The following is a 23,133-nucleotide window of genomic DNA, read 5'->3' on the forward strand; positions in this document are numbered from 1 at the left end:
CGCCCAAATGTCGACGCCCGCTTAAACGCAGTAATCGAATTCCGTTTCCGAACCTTTTTCATCCCGCAAGTAAACAACAGCAAGAACCACTCACGGCTAACCTCAACAAGTCCATGACCGGCGCCATGAACCTTCTCCGTTCCTTGTACTAACGCATCGGAGATGGTGCGTCATGCAATCTGATAACCAACCACTAAGAAAAAACAAACGCGTGATAACCCGCCCGCCCACCCTTAACGATATTGGGGGAACTAAAGAGTTCAGAAACTAAAAGGCTGCCCTCGAACTTTACCTCGCCTCACACCCAGCCAACATCACTGCACTGCAGGAAACCGGCACCCCTCACCCAACCCTTCGAGAATTCGATGCATACGATATACCAAACCCCCGACCGCGTACGGCCACACTGGTATACCAAACCCTTACAGCTAATGTGATTCCCTCCACGCTGCCAAGCGAGCACGTGCTCACTGAACTCATTCCCCAGCGACCCACCACCCCCATGATCTAACTTGAGGGGCTTCAACAACAAAGCTATGATCGACTTGGGGAGCTCTAACAAGCAGACATGCCTGAAACATTCTTCGTAAACTCATGGACCCCTCCAAAGTAGCCACCAATCAAAACTTTGCACGTCTGGTACACAACCACCCCAAACCGCCAGCGCTGCTTCTCTCCACGCTCCGCCGACTCTTCTCAGCAATTGTCACACCACCCTATCATCCGGATTACAAAGAGACCCCAACCCACACGTCGGCGCACCTTTTACCAGAACAGAACGCCTTCAAGCCCTCGCCAACCTCACCCGCAATACCACCAGGCTCAAGGCGCGTACGAACTCCTACGAAACCTCGAAGGCGAACATCTCGATGCCTTTCTGAAATACTGCATGACCATTGGAACCGCGGCACGTTACCACCGCAATGGCGCCATGCGGATATCAGCCTTTTCCCAAACCGAGCAAACCAATCCACTTTGGCAATATCCGGCCCATCGCCCTGACCCCTGACCTCATATATTGACAAGCTACTGGAATACCTCTAAAGCACTGCCCAGCTGTCCCACACAATGTTCGGGTTGCGAGCCCACCTCTCGGCCTAGGACATACACCTCCAAATAAAAAGGGGTAATCGACAAACTGAGCAAGACCCGCCCAAGCTCCATTCTAGCACTATCCATTCTAGCACTAGACATCAAGGGGGCCTTTGATAACGTGAATCACTCAGCGATTTTAACTCAGCTTCAACACAACGGATGCAGCACCGCAATGTACAGCTATGTCTTAGCGCTCCTTTCGAACCACACTGCTACTCTGTGCATCGGCCCTCACAAGACGGATCGCTCTCACACATCAGCGCAGGGCACACCACAAGGCTCTGTTATATCGCCGCTACTCTTTATTATTGCCCTGGCAGATCTCCCGCCACGGTTACGTCGGTTATGCAGTTTATGCAGGTGATATTACTCGCTGGATTCGCAAAGGCTGTCCTGGCTGCCAGCATGACTGGCTGCAAAGAGGCCGTAGACACTATCACCCACTATTAAGGAAATGTGGGCTCTGCTGCTCACCCACTAAACCCGCTGTTCTCACACCATGCGACAGAACTAGGGGACGCCGCCCACAGCCCACCCCCGACCCGACGGCTACTATCGACGCGCAACGTTCAGAGCTCTACGCATACTCGGCGTGCAATGCCATCACTGCCATCACACTGCACCGGCTCGGGAGCAACCTTCCTCCACAAAATCCGGACAGCGGTATCGCAGCTGACACACCTTATCCGACAAGTATGCTCCCGTTGACACGGATTTTGGGAGGCAGACACCTGCCGGATCGTGCAATCCATAATCACGAGCCGCATAGTGCGTAGCGTCCCATACTTCGCCCTCAAACAAGTATCGAGAAGCAATTTTGGTTTTGCGATGTTTAAAACACACACAACGTGGCGTCACATTGCAATCAGATGCTATAGGTCAGCCACCTCAATCAATCAATCAATCAATCAATCAATCAATCAATCAATCAATCAATCAATCAATCAATCAATCAATCAATCAATCAATCAATCAATCAATCAATCAATCAATCAATCAATCAACCAATCAATAAATAAATAAATAAATAAATAAATAAATAAATAAATAAATCATTCAATTAATCGAACAACCAATCAATCAATCAATCAATCAATCAATCAATCAATCAATCAATCAATCAATCAATCAATCAATCAATCCAACAATCAATCAATCAATCAATCCAACAATCAATCAATCAATCGACCGAAAGGGTAATGATCTCTATGAGGAAATTTCACTAACCCTTACTCCGCCTCCGCGATTCAGCGTATACGTTTGTTGACAGCTACAGGGCAGGCTTCGCAATCTCAAGGCGATTTCAAGGACAGGCTTCGCAATCTCAACCTCAAGCGCGGACCACAAGACCAGCTTCGTCAGGATTCAGGAAACAGAGACGCACCGCCAGGTTTGCAATAAAGCCGACCTTTCTAGAAACACTTTGTGCGTACACAAAGCAAAGCAGACCTGTCACTTCGGATGACTGGGCACAGAAGTGCTAAACGTGACCCATTTTTTAGGGGCGAAGTTCCTTAGGGGCTCGGGCTGTCGGCGTCTCATGTCGTCGTCGTAACCGTCGTCTCATGTAGTCACGATACTAAAACGCCGGGACACTCGTTTACGCCTCGCGCTAGAACGTAACGCGTACTAAAAAAACTGGGACATTCGTTTACGCCTCGCGCTGGAGCGCTTCGTGACACGTACTAAAAAACACCGGGGCACTCTTTTACGTCTCGCGCTAGAACGCTTCGTGCTTCAAAGACACGAGTCTTGCACAGCAAAGCTGTATACGTCTACCCCCCAACGGTTTCATCTGTGTTGGCAAACACGCCAAGGCGCCAAGAATACACTTATGCACTGCATGCGTCGCCGCTCCCCAGGTAGCTGGAAGGTTAGTGAGCAGCACACTAGAAAAAGGAAGAGTGGGAAGCGGTAAATGAGCTCACCACGAACAGCTTCTCCCACGCCTTCACGGCTGGGCCGGTCATGAGGCGGTCATGATTGGCCGTGAGCACGTTGATGATGACGCGGCCCATAGTGACGAAGTGTTCAGGCTTCACGCCCTTGTGTCCGGCGTGCAGGTGGGAGGTCTTGCGCATCAGGTCCGCCAACACCGCGGGTTTGTCCAGCGCTTCAATCAAGCTGTTCAGCTGGTCCCCAAACTTGATCGCGTGGTTCCTGCGCACATTGGAGAGGAGAGGGCTCGTGAAGAAGGCCTCGAATTTGTTCTGCTCGCTGCCACAGTCTGCTGACTGATTGCCTCCGAGCTGTTTTAATGGCGGTGACATCACAGTCAAGATGAGGACGCTTGTTCAAGAGTTTCTTAAGAGCACGCTGACGAACCGCAATCTCCAAAGAATTGGCCATAGTTATGCCATAGGAAAGTTTGCCGTAGTAGAGAAAAGCCGGTTCAGCCATGGCTCACAAACACTGCCTAGCGGACTCGCAGTAGGTGTTGGGGAAACAGGAGACACTGCTACGCTTTCTTCTGGCGATATAGTAGAGGCATTTTTTACCTGCACTGGCTGTACTGGCGCAAGCAGTGCAGGATATGTTGAGTTTTTTACTTACGTTTAACTCCAGTAGCGTCCCGCATTAGTCTGCACGACACGACAATATTCTGCACCAGTTCAGGTAAAAAAATGCCTCTAGTTTTATACTAATAAACAGGGCGTTACAGCGAAGACTAAGTAATTTAAAAAAAAGGCTTTCAGAGCTAAAATTGCTTTTGTTTAGCGAAGTTGTCGGAGACCGTGGCGAACGCAATAAAACGGCTTTCAAGTGCTATTTACCGAAATAATGAACTATAGTTTGTTAATTGCCTTTTGAATTATTACAGTTAAGTGTTTGACTAATGGGGAAATTGTAGAGGATCATCAAGCAAACTGATAACCTTTATTAGATTTGCGAAACTGTAATTGCGTGCAGAGCTACAGCACTCAGAACCTCAGCTTTCCAGATGAGCGCAACGGGCTCCGTGCGGCAGCTGAGCGTCGCAAGGCCACGCCCACGCGCACATGTCACTCGGAGCTACTTACGTAACACGCCCACCATGCTTTATCTTCGGCTTTATCTTCGCACGCAAACGACGGTCGTGGCGCAACACTTTCCGCTGGGGCCTAAATAGAACAAACTTGTAGTTTGCCTGCCTGGCCCCTTTAAAGACGACCACCTCGAATCTCTTCTTGCTCGTTACAACCCACACCGGACTAATGGCACAGTACCGCCCCAGTGGCGCCACGCAGATATCACCCTACTTCTCAATCTCCACTGACTCATCACTTTTAGCAGTCTCACTCACATCCAGTGTGGGCAAACGTTTTAAACCACCCGCCGTCTAACGAACTTCCTTGAAGGCACCGACCGGTGTACCTCACACCATGTTCGGGTTTCGCACCCACCACTCGGTGCAAGACGTCCACCTCCAACTTAAAGAACGGGTTCTCGACCGCCTCAGGAAAGTACACCCAAGTTCCGTCCTTGGTTTTGATATACACGGCGCCTTTGATAACGTAACTCACACAGCCATCATCCAACAACTTCAAACAACGACCTGCGTGCGCCTTTGATAACGTAACTCACACAGCCATTCTCTAACAACTTCAAACAACGACCCGCGTATCTGCCACGTTTGACTGCATGAGAGCCTTTTGACAAATAGAACTGCCACTCTCCACATTGGCCCTTACCAGACAGACCTTTCACTATACGGCAGAGGGCACCTTCCAAGGCTCGGTTTTCTCACCACTGCTTTTCAATATAGCACTCATGGGACTTCTTGACACTACTTGAAGAAATCCCCCACGTTTCGCATGCCTTATAAGACGACGACCTCCGTTTACGGCTCAACACAGGCTCTGTGGGACAACAGCAATAAGACGACGACCTCCGTTTACGGCTCAACACAGGCTCTGCGGGACAACAGCAAGATAGTATTCAAAAGGTAGTCGACACTACGCTCTAATATCTGCGAACCTGTGTTCTCTCCTGCCAATATCAATATCCGCCTTATTCGTGTTCTGAGCATGAACTCGGGGCCACCCACTATACCCTACGCCTGACACCTCACTCACTCTCAACGGGTAAGTAACACCCATCATCAAACCCTCCGCATCCTGGAAGTCCACTACCACCACGATGGCTCAGGGGGTGCGTACCTTCCCAAGCGTCGACAGTCTTCCAACTTAAAGCAACCCATTCAACGAATATGTTCTCGCTGACAAGGACTGAAGGAAACAGATAACTGCCGCATCTTACAAGCAATGTTCACCAGCCACATCACTTACGGGGCACCATATCCTACCTTAACACCACAAAAAACATGCCAAGGTAGACATCTAACATGCAAATCGTACAAGACAGCCCTTGGCCTGCCCACCTTCACTTCTGCCGACCGCTTACTGAAACAGGGCATACGCAACACCCTCTCGGAGTTTATTGAAGCCCACGAACTCAACCAACTACAACGCTTACAACTTACCTCGCCAGACGTCATCTGCTCAATGCGCTATGCCGGCAGGTCGTACGAACACCGGGCTCGCCACAACGTATACCCCATCAATGCGACTCAACATCAACATCCTCCCCATTCCGCGCCATATGCACCCTACATACAACGCAGGCCGTAGTCAGCATCGTACACGCCTCCTCATAAGAAAATATGGCACCTCGTAGGCCACGGCGGCCGCTTTACTGATGAAGGTGAAAAGCAAAAATGCCCGTGTGTACGAGATTTCAGCGCCCGTTAAAGATACCCAGGTGGTTATAATTAATCCGGAGCCCTAAACTACGGCGCGCCCCATCGCCTGCGTTACGTCGGAACGTACAACCCTACAATCAATCAAGACCACCCTGTATACGGACGAGAGAGAGAGAGATAGAGATAGAGATAGAGCAAAACATCTTTATTTGCCCTTCTATAAAGGCTGCGTTGCTGGGGGAAGGGCTGCTGTTACCACCTCTCCCTATGCTCAACGACCCGCTCACGTCGCTACTGCTGTCCGCTAGGACATTGTCTTCCTCACCTCGGCAACTGTCTGCACAACCTCTACCACCATGTCAGAAGAAGCAGCCATTGCCCCTCGCAATAGCACAAGTCACAAGTCCCAGCTTAACAATTGTGCCGGAATGGCAATTTTCCTGCGGTCGTTTTGCACTCAGACGAGTCTCGGCTCTTACCCTGGACATCCGATCTCAGTGGCCACCTCCCTAATGCCCGCATAGTGTGGAAACCCAGCCACATTGTCCTTTCTGGGAACGAGGTGGCACACGCTGCCGCCCGAGCTGTCCTTCACCGGGCATTAGGAACCTAACTAATACAAACTTCCTAACGCCCCTCTCCCAAACCTACGCCCACATTCTCCACCACTATAGAACAACCTGATGCACCTATTATCCTCCCCACCCTTTCCTTTCTAACGAAGACGCCCGTATTTCGCGTCGACTTCAAACTAACTTCTCGAGGTGTTGATAGAGGAATTGGAGGGCATTAAATGGGATGTAATAGGCCTTAGCGAGGTTAGGAGGACCAGTGAAGCCTTTAAAGAGCTGCCCTTCACCTCCAGTGCTACAAGCCTTTACAAACTAACACGTAGTACAATCCCCTTCTGTCTCCACCACATCTCTCCTACCATCTACCCACCCAACTGCCCCCACTGCGATGAGCCTAACACTTCCACTCATGTCGTCTGGACGTGCCCCGTACCAATCCTACACCACCCGAATCCTTACTTTTGAGCAGTGGGAGTGCGCGTTGCCGATCTGCCAGCTCGAAGGGCAGGAGGCCCTGACGTCTCGGGCGAGGACGGCGGCCGCAGCCCAAGGCCTACCGGAATAGGATGGCCGCCCACTTCAAATTACTTTTTCTTTCCTACCCCGCCCATACTGTTTCAAAAAACGTTTTCTCTCTTTCTCGCTCCACAGAATAGACACTGCCTAAATTTCATCGGTTCAGCGGTAACTGCGAGAAATTCACCTTTTGCATTGAATGACCTTCTCACATTGCGGACGACCCCAAACAAAGTAAAGCCTCGTACTCCGTTTCAAATTACCCGCGGCCATAGTTTTGATGCTACCTGAACTTGACGTCATCCTTGAGGGTCCTGACGGGCTTGTCGCGGAAAGCTGGGAAGAGCTTCTGGAGATCCGGGTGGGCGACGAAGAAGGAGCTGAGGATGATGCTGCCGTAGTCGCGGTGTTTGGTGCAGAACGCGTCCCACACGTCTCGAACGAGCTTCTTTTCGCGTTCGGACAGCAATGGATTCTTGCCGCCGTGGCCCTTGTGGTGACCTTGGCCCATTGCCCCTTGTTTCCTGGGCTGTCTCGCTTCGGTCGTCTTCTTTTTCTTCACCCTCTTCAAAGCTGACTGGAAAGACGATTGCCTACACGAAGAAGAAGAGTAGTGGCCGAATGATAATCTTGCCGAGACGAAGCATATTGAAAGCAAAAATTCACGCATCAGCTACGAAGTGAATCATGACGAGTGGGCGAAGCACTGGGGTTCGTTCTTACCGTAAATCACCCGTGTCATGTCCCACTCGCGCACGTAAATGAGTGACAACGCGTGTCTACAGTATATATAACTACAATCCAATCCAATCCAGTTCGATACAGTTCAATTTAATCTAATCCAATTCAAATCTAATCCAATCCTATCCAATGCTCCTCGCGCATGCGCAACACTTTGTACATGGACGCCAAGGGACAAGCCACGGACAAAGCGAGGTCCTAAGGTGTTTCGCCGCTAAAATATTGGGAAAGTTTTCAATGGATTCTCGGAGTTCTTGTTAAATTAGTGTCTTAAGGAAGGTGTTCCAGCTGAGGTGGAGAAAAGATTCGGGAAAACTCGGCGAGCGTATCCCCCTGTATTCCAGCTGCTCCTGGAACCCAAAACGACGTACAAAACGATGCCTCCTCTGCTGCGTCGTTTTGGGCCTATAGAGCAGCTTGAATTCAGGGGGCACGCTACGGGATGGAGGAATACATGCAGTTGCATGTCAATACCGCGTCGTTTCAAAGTGACGTCCATCACTTTAGAGAACTCGGCCCCTGGTCCTTTTCCACGGAAATTTATAAAAAAATTGCCGCAGCTTGTAATTATGGTGCAAGGCTAGAGAAACAGCGGATTGGGTGATCGATGCCTCGCGGCGACCACCGAGTTACCGGCTCGCGCAGTGGTTCCTGCGAAAAATTACACCATCTTCCCGGAGGGGAACCCTGAGTAGTGAGTGGTGTGTCAGACCACTCACTGAAGGGACCGTCGCTTTCATCACGTCTTCATCGGAAGAAACAAGTCAAGCACGAAGTAGTCAAAGCAAGGTCACGTCAGTGCGAGAGCGAGCGCTTGACTGAACCGCCGCGGCGCGATACTCGCTTTATATTCACAGTGATTGAAAGAGAGGAGACAACGGAGGAGAGTAGCGCATGCGCGCACCTGCGCGCGCCGGAGCAACTGTTAACGCAGCGAAGCGCGCGCCAAACAAGCGCGCCAGCTGTGGTATGCTAATGAGCCGGAGTGAGAGTGTTGCACACAGATGTGGGAGAGAAGAACGGAGGAGGGATGCGGACGGACGCCGCGACGACGACGCAGGAGGGACAAGCCCGAGAGCAAGAGATGCGTCGCATCTAAAAAAAACATTCATTTATACACAAAAGACATACTGTCGCGTGAACAGATAACACGGATAAAGCGTGTGAGCGACAACAAATTAACATCTTTAAAACAGTGTGGCACGCGACGAAATTCGAGCTCCAAGAAGTTACATATTCTGCTAGCGGATAAGAAACTGAAATTCCTTGTCAAGTAATGACACAGAACGAACACTAACGCCCTTGCCCTCGTTCCTTTTTATATTGAAGGCCTCAATTATCTCTCGGACATGCTGTTTTTTATGTTTGGCTACTACTTTTGTGTCCTTAAAAACAGGGTAACAATCTTGACATTTTTTGCGGTGTTGTGCGACGTGGGAATAGTCATCGCCCTTCAAAGAACGTCTATGCTCCATTAGTCGAATGTTAAGGCATCGGCCCGTTTGGCCGATATAAACATGACCGCATACAAACGGAATCACATACACCACACCAACACTACAAGGCACAAAACTTGACACATGATTTACTCCACAGCTTCCACGTGTAGCTATACCTGCCAACGTCCTATTTACCGTGCTCCATATCTTTTTATAGCGCTTTCCATTGGGCGAACAGGAGCACTTCTAACTGCACCCAAAGTGCTCTCGCGAGTTCTGATGTCTTCCAGTGGTCGGGCAGGAGCAGGGGCGTTGTATTTCATTGGTCGATGAGGAACACTTTTTTGGCGCCGAGAGCAGCCGAGAGCAGTTCTCGGTGCTTCGTCGCCAGCGGCGGAGTAACAGGGAACGCCGAGGAAGTCACATGACCTATTTTGCGTCACTTCTGGTTTTATCCCCGGGTTCCCCGGGTGGCGGAGGAAAAATGGCGGAATCCAGCAGCCGCGGTAGTCGTTCAGTGCGTACGGCAGCAGGTAAGCGCGGGCGTCTGGTCAAGGAATTGCTGCTACTTTTAGATGATGAAAGCACCACGGATTCAAGCGCAAGCTCATCATTGGACAGCAGCAGCAGCGACGACGACGAGGATTTGACATTGCATGAGTTTATGTTCCAGCAACTGTTCACCCCGCCGGAGCAGCGACCGAAGGTAGAGTCGCATCTGGAAAGGACGGCGGACGCTGTTATCGTTCGTAGCTAATTTTTGGGAGACACGATGGTGACCCCTTTATCATGAACATGAACATCCGCTCGGCTTCTTCATTCGTCGCCATGCGGAAGGCAGACACAAAACCACCGGCACGTATCTGACAAAACTGGCGGGGAATAACTGCGTGCGGGCATCAAGAGCGCGCGAAATGCTCCGGCAAGCGAGCGCGGGAATCTTTTGGTCACATGACTCTTGACATCTCGCCCTCCCCGTCTTTTCACTGCTCCCGGAGCAGCGCGAATGTTTCATTCCCAGAACGAAAGCATACGTCCCCGTTACTCCCGTGTGCTGCTCTGGCTGCTCGGTCCACTTGCTCCTGTTCGCCCAATGGAATTCGCCATTAATTTGTCGGGCGCCGCGAAAAGGACAACATAACGGCCAGCTACATTTTTTAATCCATGGGACAACACGTGCACATTGCATCACCAAGAAGTCTTTTTTCCTTGACTCTGTATCTCTACCCGCTATGGAACCAGATTTCACCCACATTTTTACTTTGTCAGTGAATGAATGATTGTAGGGTTTAACTCTTTCGCTACCGCGCCTATCAAAATCGATCAATTTGATCGATACTTTTGGGAGCGCCTTTTCATAGCGTTCCAGGCGTTTCTCGAACAAGTAAAGCTGTTCGGAGTTAGATCAGAAAATGGCCTTTCAAAATCAGTTTTGTTTTCATTTTTTCAACGGAAACGTGATTTTTGAGACGCTTTTGAATCACCTGGGTGTGGAAAAGGGGCGTGGTCATCGTGCGTCACGGCTACCAACGAAGAATGCGTGCAACTCATAATTACTCTGCACCAGCGCTTGTTTTTTGATATCAGGGTGTGAATGGGGAACTAGCAAACGATTTTCAATCGTCAGGTTCACGCTCTGACAGTAATAATCCCTGAAATCGGCTGAAAATGTCAAGCAGCTTCTGGTGGCGAAGCTACTTTATGATTTTAGGCAGTTTTATTGCCTTTGCGCAAGTTGTTCTAAGTACTGTGGTAGTTCTACTTACCCCAGGACCATTCGCAAACAGTTTACAACAGTTTCGGTTTCGTTTCTGCATCGCGAAATTCATATTTAGCGCTACTACGCAGTTACCCAACTTCAAGGCTACCTGCCATGGCGCCTGAAGCGTCCGCGACTGATCCTCGAACAAAGCACGCCGCTCCTGATTTCCCCCCACCCTAAGCCGATTTCTGCGATAAGAACTTCAGATGCAAGTCAAAAGGTCACACCCAGTCGCCAGATATCTGTTCCGCCGAGGACAGCGCTTCAAACCGGCCTTACACTGCCAGCTGTTCGCCTTCCAGTTTCGTTTCCATGCGAGGGTATATCCGGGTGTCTAATGTTGCTGCTTAGTTGAACTGTCTATTCGGACGGAGTCTCTGATAAGTTTTTGTACTGTTTCATTTAAAAAATGTTAGGTGGCGCTACAATAGAGGAGGCTCGTTGTGCTGATCTTTTTTAGCGCGCTACTGCTACTCGGCCAAAGATCGCAGGGCATGATTCTAGCTCATCGTACCTCATTTTTGCGAGCAAGGCTACAATTGCGAGTAAGAAGGTGATAATAAAGCTCAGCTTTATGTTTTGAGAGATAACTGACCGTGAACGACAACAAGCATCAGCCACGGCGTTCCGTTTTCAACTTCATCCATGTTTTTTTCCGCATCGCGTGCTTGTCCCAAATATTGTGCACGCTGTAAATGCAAAGTCAGCCATTGACAAGATGTTTTTACATTATGTGGGGGCAAATTGGTGCCCCTGATAATGTCAAACCGCGAGATTTATTCCGGGGAACCACCCGAAATTGCACATTTTGAATTAGAGGTTGGGCTTCACCGCATGACACGAGCACCGTGCGTGCTAACATTTTTTTTTTATATCTGAAAAACTGTTCCGCGCAAGGCGACATTTTTTTTAGGGTGTGTTTTTGAAACGTTTCCCTACAAAATGTATATTCTAATTTTTTTCTACTACCGGTGGTTTGATATACACAACTCCTTTTTTATCACTTTTTTCGACAACTTGACAAGAATTTTGATTTTGATATTTTTTTTCACAACTATGATATATAAAAACTTTTAAAAAACTGGTGTTATTGGAAAGGCCGTTAAATAATCTGCGTTTTGTGCTCCTGCAATTAGTGCCTAAATAATGTTTTAGCAGGAAAAAAAAATGTTTTCTTGGACCCCTAAAAATTGGTCAATTTTCTGCGGTAGCGAGCCGATGCAACGCATGCGATGAGGCGCGCCGTAGGGGAGGGCTCCGGATTAATTTTGACCACCTGGGAATCTTTAATGTGCGCCGAAATCTCGCACACACGGGCGTTTTTGCTTTTCGCCTCCATCGCGGCCGGGAATCGAACCCGCGTCATCGTGCTCAGGAGCGCAACGCCTTAGCCACTGAGCCACCGCGGCGGGTTTTTACTTTGTCAACAGCGAGACGCATCACATGCTTGTTGTACCCGGCCGACGTCAGCCTGGCTACTTGTTGAGAAAAGCTGTTGGCATACCGAGGGACACATGGTTTGGCGAAAACGCAACGTAAGAAAGCAACAGCTATGCCAGTCTTAACAATCTTGGAATGCCCTGAATTGAAATTGACCATTGGCTTCCTGGAGCTGGGGCTATACTCCCAACAAACATGCCTTCCTTCAATAAACAACTTCAGGTCCAAGAACTGAATCTGCTTTTCTTTTGGGAGCTCGAACGTAAATATGAGGCCTAAGCCGCACTCCTTAAAGATTTTCATTACGTCATGTACCCTGTGGACGAGATGAAAAGGTTCCGTAAAAACTACAAAATCATCAACGTATCTAAACTCTCTTGTGCACATTCCGCTTAAGTTTTTTTCCAGAGTCTGTCAACTTTTGTAAGAAAAATACTGCTGAGCACCGGGGCCACCTTTGAACGTATGCAAATTCCACTTTTTTGCCTGTACACCCCATTTCGCCACTCAACAAGGGTGGAATTAAGATACAACAAAATAATCTCAAGGAAGCTGCTAACCGATACGCCACTATTGCTCATGAACTTGATTTCATCGTTGTCTTCACTTATACATTCCCTGACGGTTGTTGGAAGTTCGTCATGCGGAATGGCGTAATACAAAGCTTCTACGTCCACGCTGAACACTTCACAAGGTTTTTGTGTATGAATACGTGTTTTCTTTCTAATAAACTTTCAGTTGGAAGTTCAGCGCTGCGCATCACGTCCACTCTTCTTTTTGTCCCTGTGTTCATTGCGCTGTTTTTTCACCATGAATCTTAACAACAAAGTTGTCAGACCGTCTGAAAAGGTGTGCCGAGAATAGTCTTCAGAATGTCATCGGTTCGGACCCTTTTCAGTAGCACCTAACTTGGTGGTGCCTGGAAGGCACTGCAATGCATTACAGTTGCGCGTGTCTTTGGGCCGGAGCAAGTATTCTGCCGTTCGAAATTATAGGCGTACTTCCCTGAGGAGTTACGGGAAGTCATACTAATGAATGTTTTCACGGATAATTTACAAAGATACGAACCTAGCTTCCGCCAAACTGCTCACGAAGGAACAAGGGCGCCTCCTGCGAGGCATCCAAGCACTTTTTTCCACACCACTATAGAGCCCACGTTCTGGCTCCCACCACATGCTCATCTGAATACCGCTCACGCTCCGGGCACCAGGTGCCATAATTACGTGGTGTTGTGATGGTGCTTTACGCTCTCCTGAACACTGGGAGGGAGCGCTGTTCAGCTCGACCCTAACGACCAGGGGTCCAAGAAACTCGGCGTTGAATGAATGAAACAACGTTTATTCCTCATTATAATGTGCCGAGGGCACTGCGCTGGAAAGGACTACGGTGTTATAGAAGAGGGTAAGGGTTGGGCTGCCTCCGTTTTCTTAACGAACGCATTGGACGGCACCTAAGTGGGGGCCGCTTGAATCTTGTGGCTGTCGAGGAGCCAATCACCAACCGGTGGCGCCTCCGGGTCTTGAAGAAACAGGAGGAGTGCTCGCCAGAGCTCGGTGGCTCGATCCGGAGGCTTGGAATCCGGACAGGCCCATGTCCGGAGAGAAGAAGGCCAGGGTCCCCGTTTTATGGCGGCCAGGGCACGAAGCCTAGCTGGAATGTAGAGGGGGCACTCCAAACACAGGTGGTCGAGATCAGCGCGGCAGTTGCACGTGGAACAGGTGCCAGTTACAGGCGGTGGTGTGTCCCCTCTGTGGAAACGGTTCAGCAAAAAAGGAGTAAGGAGTGTGCCTGTCTGAATTCTTCGAAGCACGACAGACTCTCGCAGTGTGAATATCTTCGAGGGGAGCGGTGGTATCAAGAGTGGATTACCAACTGCTGCGAGGTAGGCCGCACGTTGTTGTTTTATGGTGTGTACACTGATTCTCAGGCTGCCCATCGAGCATGCGCTAATGTTCTTTACACAGATCATGTGATGGAGAAGATCCGACACCAGGCGCGCCTACTACGTGAACGCGGTCACGATGTCACCATCCTCTTGGTCCCCGCGCATTGTGGTATCTCCGGAAACGAGAAGGCTCATAGATTACCGCGCGCTCACTTTTACACCGCGCTAGCCAGAGCCTCCGATACTACTTTTCCTCTCCTAGCTACCCCACACGAACTAGCAGATCCAATGGCAAACTAGGCGTTTTAAAGGGGTTCTGGAATAAGGACTCTTCCCCAAGGCTGCATGCAGACGTTTGCTGCTCCTCCTCCTCCTTCTACTCACTCTTCTCCTCCTTTTCCTCATACCTACAATTTCCCGTTTAACCTTGCTGAATCTCGGGTTTGGGAATGCTTTTGTCAGGGGGAAGGTATTTTACGAAAGATTTCAACTGAAATATCCTTGGTCCAGTAGAAGATCCAAGGTTTTTGTCGGGATGGTGATGTGTTCCCACTCCTGGGAATGTAAAGTGCCAAAATCGCACTCCGTACTTCCGGCGAATACACTCGCTTACCTGAATAGGGGATGATTCAAGTTAGGGATACTTCTTGCGAGGGCATTAGAGAAGGTATGGTGTACTCACGGAAGTAGGGTAGCTGCTCATCGTTCGATAAGTGGTGAGTGTAGCATTAAAAAAACAACTTTGTGGCACGGCTACGAAAGAAGACCAAGAGGATACTTAAGCGCTCGTTACGATGTTGTGGATGCTTAACCGTGTGTGTCGTATTGAGTGTTCCCGCAAATTTCGCTGTGAAGAAAGTATGCTGTCGCGGGGTGCGCGGTGGCCCCAAACATAAGGCTTTCCTGCCACATTGCTGAGCTTGTTTTTACTAAAGCGGAAGCTTTATTATTCAGACCAGAAAACTAATTCGTTTCCCCGTACTTTGGTTGGTCGGCCGGAAAGGCGTATATGCCTTTCCTAGTCAGTACAGCCAGCCGTCACCTGGGCTTGCTTACAGCATAACCAGCCCAACAAAACCAGCCCAACTGAAATAAATAACAGCCAAAACGGACCTGCAATGGTTGAAAAGCACGGTGTAGAAACATATTCAACAGAAATAGCCGAAACCGACCTAAAAGGGGAAAACCCGCAAGATCGTACAAGAAGCAGCAGCTGAAACTGACCAAAAGGCCACAAAAATACCCAAAATGTCGTTAATAATGCATAAAGATGTCATAAATAGATTATATGCGTGATAACAAATGCTGATATTGAAATATGACAAACCCCTGAAACAGAAAAAAAAAAGAATTAAGGGGATTTGAACCCAGGTTATTATGCATGCTTCGCAAGAACGGAACTACTATACACTACGAGACAGAGCGGTTCTGAACCGTTAAATTGAGGGCCTCATGCACGTAGACATAGCTTCAAACGTGCCCCTAGGTGGCGCCATGCGTCGCTTGGCTGTGCTGACTAGGAAACGCCTATACGCCGGCCGGAAAGCTCAAGATCTCTGGACACACGGCGCGTGCGTGAAACTGGGCTTATTCCACTGTGTCAACACGGCTACTTGAAATCGCGGAGAAGATAAGACGGTGCACGCATGTTTATGAAGAAGGAGTGCAAAAAAGAAAAGATCGTGCGCCCCTCAGTCTAACGACGAAACGATGGTTCAACACGAAACTTTCTCGTGATGAATTATTTTGCTGGCCAATCTCACACTACACACAGAACACAAATAAGCCGGAATGGGAGTAAATGGCTTGTGTCATAACTCAGTACCAATTCGGAGTTTTCAAAACTCCTTCCAATGGGAGTTTCGCCTTACTCCCATTATTTCGGCAGTTTTTTCAGTAGCATATGGGAGTTTCATTTTACTGCCACTACAATGGGAGTTTCCAGGGGTACCATTGGGAGTGTATTGTTTCCTCCAACTGGGAGTTTTCAGGGGGCGCATTGGGAGCAGTGTTGACCTGCATTCGAGGTTTTTTTTGTGTGTGTTTTTGTGCGCTTCATATATATGCGCTGCAGTGGAATTTATTACTGCATTTGGGAGTTCTTAATAAGGGCACAGGCCGCATTTTTATTTTTCGTTGGGGATCACGTAATTTCTAGTCTTTTTCCGCTTCAAACGTTGAATGGCGAAACGTGAAAAGTTTGTTTTCTGCACAGTCAATTTATTGCATAAAAATTACACGAACATGATATACGTGTGAACACGTTAATAAGACAATAAAAACACTGAATCAGCAAAACCCCTACATCGAGAACACAAGGTATCTTGGTAAGAACTTTATCTACTACAACACTCCTCAGCAAAAAAAATTTAAGCCATTTGCAAACAATGAGGTCAGCATGTCGTCGGTGCGCTGTTTGCTTGCACGTGCCTCCCAAACGCTGACTTTGCCGCACCCCCTGGCACGTTCTTCTGGAAACCACAGCAGCACATTCATTAGAGGGATAGCAAAACGCTTTAAATCTGCGGTAACAAATACATAAGCATATTGGGCATCTGACCTGAAAAAAAAGAAAAGAAACGGCACTGTAAAGACGCTGAACTTGTCACTCTTGTGTCCAACTTTCCGTAATGTCTGAATGTTTGTTTAAAGATACGCAAAATTGCACTTCTGTCCGAGACACCTGCGCTCACTAGTTCGTCAAAACGAAGTGTTCTGCTGTTCAAAAAGGTTCGCGACCCTTGTGGCGGATAACTTCTCAAAATGCTTCCTTTCTCTCTTTTCCTTGCGTGTAGTGTTCTGGGAACGAGATTCAGGTTTTACCCCCCGCACTGCCCCTCTCTCCCCTCACCGAAAGTTACGGAAAAATTTCGGTCGGTGTGACGCCTGCGCGTGCCCCCCTTAAAAAAAAAAAATAAGCAGTCGTCTGTCGACTCTACAGAATGCTCCCTCGAATGGCGTTTGCTGGTTATAGTTACACGCGCCTAGCGTACGGAGAGCTCCCACGGGGCCCCGACCTTCCCCCTTTCCAGTGAAAGCAATTAATCGCCGGCGGCATGCGGCAGTCACCCTCCTCGTAGCAGGCGCGGCTGGCACCACACCTACTTCTCAAGAAAAGCGGCAGCCCTGCGACGTTTGACCGGCCAACTTCACCCTCGCTTGACAGTAAGCCACAGACACAGCCTAACAAAAACACCTAACAGCCGTCCAGAGTTCGGACAGTTTTCATTCTGCTTGCGAGTGTGAATGAGTGAGTGTTCTGCTCGAGACCCGCGCAAATACGCATTGCTTTCACACTGTTCGGCCTCCCCAATGACGTTCCGGGCATGGTGCCGTCCTTCACGCACAACGCTCACCTCCAGTGGCGGAGAATCGCCCGTGCAGTGGCGCGGGAAACACGTTGAGTTTATTTGACGCTAGAAGGGGCACAAGTCTCCCAAAATGTTGCGTACAATAAAAAACGTGAAAATCTTACCTTCAACCACCTCGCAGAGGCACAACCGCGTTGTTTTTAACGAGCCACTCTCAGCGATCACTGCATTTAAGCCTCGCGTCGGCTCGCTGGCGATTCCGTCGGCTCGAAGGTCGGTGACACGGAGGCGACGTTGCAGTCCGTCGCACGTCAGTCCAGGCTGGTTCCACAATGTTCGCAACGAGCTTCGGTTGTTGGGAAGCACTTCACATCCGTTCGTCCAGCCGCAAGTTCACACTGGCAATAAATTTTTGGGGACGCTGGAGCTCACACGACACACGACACCAACTGGCAGCCATTTTGTAAGGACGCGTAGAGGAGGAAGGGTTGAAGGAGGAGGAGAAGGAAATGGAGGTGGTGTGGGAGTTTTTATACTCCAATTAGGACAAACGCAGTAATCACAGCAAGATACTGCGTTTTGTGAAGAGGTACAACCGTGGTAAATGCGCTTATTTACGACGGCTTGTGGCCCCCGGTGTAAACTGGCAGTTTTAAGTGCGAATGCACTTCTTAAGCGAGCCTGAAGCGTCCGCCGCCATCCGCATAGCAACAGCTGCAGGTGCGCGCGCTCCTCGTCTTCCTTGGCAACGGGGGGAGATGGGCGCGCGCTGCCTGGCCGCTGACATGGCACATACCCACGTGGGGGATTGGCCAGGAATCTCCTCGTCTTCCTTGGCAACGGGGGGAGATTGGCGCGCACTGCCTAGCCGCTGACATGTCACATACCCACGTGGGGGATTGGCCAGGAATCGGGCGTGAGAAGGGCTAATGCACCCGCTTAAAGGAGTACTGACACGAAATTTCAAAGCTGAGATCCGCTCTAGCAATCAAGTACAACGACAACACAAATAGGTGTCTGTGAATAAATGCATGTGTGTGTGATCTCTCTTTCGCGAACATTACCGAACCGCGCAAATTCAACTGTGCATTCGCACTTTCACATTCTTCCCCTCGGGGAAATGCGGGGAATTTTTTTTCCACCATCATACTACCACACGTGGGAGCAGGCCGTCTGTCGTGAGGAGTTTAAAAGACGTATTCCAGCCAAGAAACTCCCATTCAGGCTAACTTGTGTCTTGTGTGTACAAGCATGTGCTACTCTGGAGTTAGGCACCACTTTTCTAGCATACCCACACTTGCTTTTGAGTGTGCACTCTGTAGGCCTAACATTTGGGTCTGGGGTGTACGGCGGGAATCGGTACCTGCTGCCTGGCGTAAGTAAGCATTTTCTTGAGTGGGTGCCGGTTTCAGATGCCACACCACAAGATGTGACGTTAGGCCTAACGTCATAAGTCTCAAGCGGCACGCAGAGCAACGCCATTCTTCTCGTGACGGATTTTTTGGTTGTCGTCCGAGTTTTCGGAACTGCTTCGACCTTGTCGAAATGGAGCAACCGGATAGACGCCGGCTTCATAACGCGAGGGACCCAGGTTCGATTCCGGCCACGGGAAGCGTTTTTTCTTTCACTTCACCCAGGATCGTTCATCATCATCGTCAGGGAACGTTGGCTGAGGTCACTAAACCTTCGCTTTAATAGTGTACCCAACTGTCTCATAAACTACGTATCGGTATACTTTTAGACCAGGCCGCGGCGGCCGCTTTTCTGGTGGAGGCGAAAAGCGAAAACGCCCGTGTGTACGAGATTTCGGCGCACGTTAAGGATCCCCAGGTGGTCAAAATTAATCCGGAGCCCTCCACTACGGCGCGCCTCATCGCCTGCGTTGCGTCGGCGCGTTAAACCCCACGATCATCATCATCATACTTTTAGACCATTAGTAGATGCGTTTACGTACGAATAATCGTCGCATGGGTTCGTTCTTCGCTTAAAATTTGGGTCGATGAAGGTGTCACGATCGATTGGACAATCTATTAGAGAAGGCTTTGGCGCGCTTTTGACGTGACAAAGCTGTAGCGCTTCCCTCAACTTTCATTAGGGAGGGATGGTAAAGATGTTTTTTTATTTCAACCTATGAGATCGGTCATGTCATAGCTGTACCATCTTCTCGGCGTCAATGCAAACCTTGCCAATGCAGAACCGGGTAAAGGGGACACCTCATGTTCGTTAGAATGTTCGCAGCATTCCCGTAAGGCGCTTAAAGGGGTCCTAAAAACATAATGCAAGTTTGATTTATTCCAAGGATATCCTCGTTAGAATATACGACTGACGCCACCATTAACGTACACTTCAGACGAATACGCAGTTTACTAAGGAATTTGAATAGCCATGTGACTCACCAGCGGCTTTTCCGCACTTAACTTATGACGCATTGTGGGTAGCTTGTTGCGATTGCCTGAGGTGGAGAAAACGCAGCGTAAACTGAGCAGGAATTATAAGCTTGCAGAACGAGAGTCTTGCGCTTCAGTTTAGGGAATGTTCTTTGTATATAGCTGTAACAATGGTGGAGTACAAAATGGAAGTTGCAAACGAGCACGTATACATAAAAGCAGTTAGTCTGGCTCCGTGCCGGCCGACGTCTGGCTGTATTAGGCAGGTACAAGTCGGGAAGAAGGCAAACCGAGTGTGACCAAATATCCTTGAACAACGTGGCTGGACTATCTAGGAAGGCGGACGGCAACCGAGGTAACGAAAAATTGCCTCCGTCTCCCCGCGAGGGAACCCTAAGTGTGATGCGGCGCATCTGGGGGTTCAATTGGCGTTTCCATTGGGTTGAAGAAGAGGAGACCACGGAGGAGAGTCGCGCATGCGCGCACATGCGCACCGGAGCCGCTGTTAACGCAGCGTTAACGCAGCGTTAACGCAGCGAAGCGCGCGCCAACCAAGCTCGCCAGCTGTCGTTATGCTAATGCGCCGGAGTGAGAGTGTTGCACACAGCTGTGGGAGAGGCAAACGAAGGAGGGCTGCGACGGACGCAGGAGGGACATGCCTCAGAGTAAGAGATGCGCCGCATCTAAAACGCGTTTTGCTGATAGCGGCCGCATCAATAAACAAGCTAACTTTCGGTTTAGGTTCCCGCCCAAAATACGTCATCGCTGACGTCACGAAGCCTACGGTGCAATGGGGAGATTTGAAATTTCGCCCCAATTTGTTTAATTTCTCAGTTATTCGAGCATCGCTTGCTGCCGGACGAGCGCTGGGGCTACTATTAAACACTAAATCTTTCGAATACAACAAACTTGTATTTTGTGTTCGCGTCTTCTTTATTGCAATTTTCTATTTTTCTCCTGTATTAGTAGCAATATTAGTGGCGTGCTTTCAATGCACAAAAATAAAACAAAAACAAAAACAAAAAAGAACCTCGGCAAAGGGGACTCCCTCAGAGTCGAGGCCTCGCAGTCGGCGCTTTCAATCTCTTCTCGTGCAAGCGTGCGGTCCTCACTGATGGGGATGCATGATGGATGGTGATGAACGGGTGAGGCTTCGTAGACCACCCTAAACCACTCCATGGCGGATTCACCGTTGTAGCTCAAAAGCTGCCGGGCGCGGATTAAACAGGTCTTGGGCCTTTATTTCTTCCGCGTGTCACCGGCATCCACATTTATTTTATCTGTGCATTCCGGTGACGCCGTTAAAGAGCGTGTTGTCTGCTTTTGCGTAGAAGCAATCGAAGGTGGCGGCCTGATGAATGCGAGGACTCTTACGCGGTCATTATGAATACGCGGTGCGTATATCAAGGCTGCGGTCTTGTTTTTTTAATTTTTTTGTGGTGTCGTGATGCAATGCCTTGCTTCCAAGGATGTAAGGCTAGCTCAACTCCGGGTTCTAACCAGCGTCCTTGTGTTGTATGCTGCTTGAGTGTTCGTTGGTTAATACTGCTGGATTGTAGATACGCAAATCCGGAGGTGTCTGGAATCAAACGGCGTCTGCTTGTACGTCTTGTAGGGACGTCGTGGAAGTACTGCCCTTGTCCCCGGCGTTTTGAATTACATGATGAGAGTACCCGTGTGACGTCCTCGTGTGTGCTGTACGTGAAATCGTTGCTGCTGACCGCATTGCTCGCACCGGTCGTGTTGTCTCGGCAAAAATAGGGCAGAACTAATGACGGTTTGTAACATTCCAGCTAATTCTGGCGGCGAATGAAGCTATACTGAGGATTTATATTTTCTCCTAGCTAACGAAAGTGAGTTAGGTGGTGTTCAGTGTCATGTGTGTCTGTGCCGTAAAGGAAAGCGTTGTTACTGCCACATTGGTGACGCGGGACGTGGCTTATCATCTAGAATAGGGCGGGCATATGTCAGGATGGTTCGTGGCGTCAGGGCGATTCGTGGCCTAAGCGACGTCACATAGGCCACGGCTGCCCGATCGGCTATCACTGGTCAGCTTCGCGGTTAGATTCTCCCATTTCCGCCGTCGTCATCGCTGTGTACGAACCTCTTCTATGCCTTAACCTGTAGGCACAGTTTTGCCGTTTCTTTTGTGTTATGAGTGCAAGCGGAGTTTGAGTGATGAGCTCAATACTTCCCTTTCAACGGGACCACTCGACCAACAACATTTATTGCTTCAAAAACGCCCTACCAGCCCGAGTGCGCGCTTGCGAGCAGGCACCAATGCCTGCTTTTTTGTGGCACCAGAGCGGAAATACGCGCCTCCACGTTGCAGAGAAAAGGAGAAAACTCCCCGGCCTCTGATATATCGAAGGCAATCGAAGAGAACACCGCGAGCCGCCCCCCTCTCCGGGAGGGAGCGCGCAGCTTTCGTCGCGTTGTCCGCAGTTGAGAAGGAACAGTTATGCGCGATTTGTCATGGCGCGTAGTTTCTGTGATAGTGAACGAATTTTCATATTTCTTGCGGGAGGAGATTGCTAAGACAATATACTTTACCCCAAAATACATTCTTAGCAGTCGATGGCAGCTGTTGCAGGGTCCCTTTAACTACTAGCCACTTCGTTGGATTTAATGAAAATTTTTGCTCCATCACGTCGTCTTCAATGCAGTTCAGCGTTTTATTCGTCAGTAGGCTCATTCTTACATCGCCTTCGCTCACAACGACGCGCTGGGCGGGAGTTCTTCGCATGAAGCCAATAAGGACGCCTTAGTGCACAGGCCAATCAGCCGCAGGCCCCTACCACTCGGTCAGCTTCGGTTCTCAGCATTGGGCAACACAAAAAGGCTTTTTAACACGTTTCGTGCAGATTTTTTCTATTTTAGCTATTTCCCTGGTAGTTCTTGAAAAGCGACTATCATCTACTGTTTGCGCGTAATAAAACAAAATTAATCTCTATGAGTCGACTTCGTGTGAATCTAAACAACAACCATGCATCGTGCTTACATGAAAACTTGTGTTAAGAAGCAATTCAAGACCTTCATTTTGCGTAATCGGTATGCACAGCGAAAGTTAATCTTTTAGCATTGCCAGTGCACGTTCGCAGAGTTAGTTTGGAGGCATTTCGCCCGGGTTTTTAAAGCTCAAAAAAGTTTTTTAAGGAGTCTGCTGTCAGTCATTCCTTATCAGAAACCTTTCTTGGAGTAAAAGATGTTATGTTTAGTTATTGTGAGATAGCTGCAGCCTAAGGATGAGCTGGGTTAGTTGGTACCTATACATGACGAAAAGTGCAGCCCTGAAAACCTAAGA

At 49.2% G+C, this 23,133-nt stretch overlaps 1 protein-coding gene across 1 annotated transcript; it reads right to left on the reverse strand.

Moving 5' to 3' along the window:
* Positions 1-298: 298 nt before the first annotated feature.
* LOC144143365 (cytoglobin-1-like) lies at positions 299-7,375 on the reverse strand. Its single transcript, XM_077675132.1, has 3 exons — positions 7,152-7,375; positions 3,024-3,255; positions 299-322 (listed from the first exon to the last, which is right to left on the reverse strand). Exons 1-3 carry the CDS (start codon positions 7,373-7,375, stop codon positions 299-301), a joined length of 480 nt encoding a protein of 159 aa, XP_077531258.1.
* Between the last annotated feature and the right edge of the window lie 15,758 nt (positions 7,376-23,133).

Source organism: Haemaphysalis longicornis, unplaced genomic scaffold (assembly GCF_048455015.1).
Source record: "Haemaphysalis longicornis isolate Haplotype H1 unplaced genomic scaffold, Haemaphysalis longicornis Haplotype H1 scaffold_6, whole genome shotgun sequence".
Taxonomy (NCBI): domain Eukaryota; kingdom Metazoa; phylum Arthropoda; class Arachnida; order Ixodida; family Ixodidae; genus Haemaphysalis; species Haemaphysalis longicornis.

What these genes read in the sequence shown, in the direction of transcription:
- LOC144143365 (XM_077675132.1), bottom strand. Translation starts at nt 7,375, where the DNA reads ATGGGCCAAGGTCACCACAAGGGCCACGGCGGCAAGAATCCATTGCTG. An exon ending in AAGGATGACGTCAAGTTCAG is followed by an intron (nt 3,256 to 7,151) that starts GTAGCATCAAAA and finishes CAATGTGCGCAG; the next exon opens with GAACCACGCGATCAAGTTTG. An exon ending in CGTGGGAGAAGCTGTTCGTG is followed by an intron (nt 323 to 3,023) that starts GTGAGCTCATTT and finishes GGTTTCCTGCAG; the next exon opens with TGCAGTGATGTTGGCTGGGT.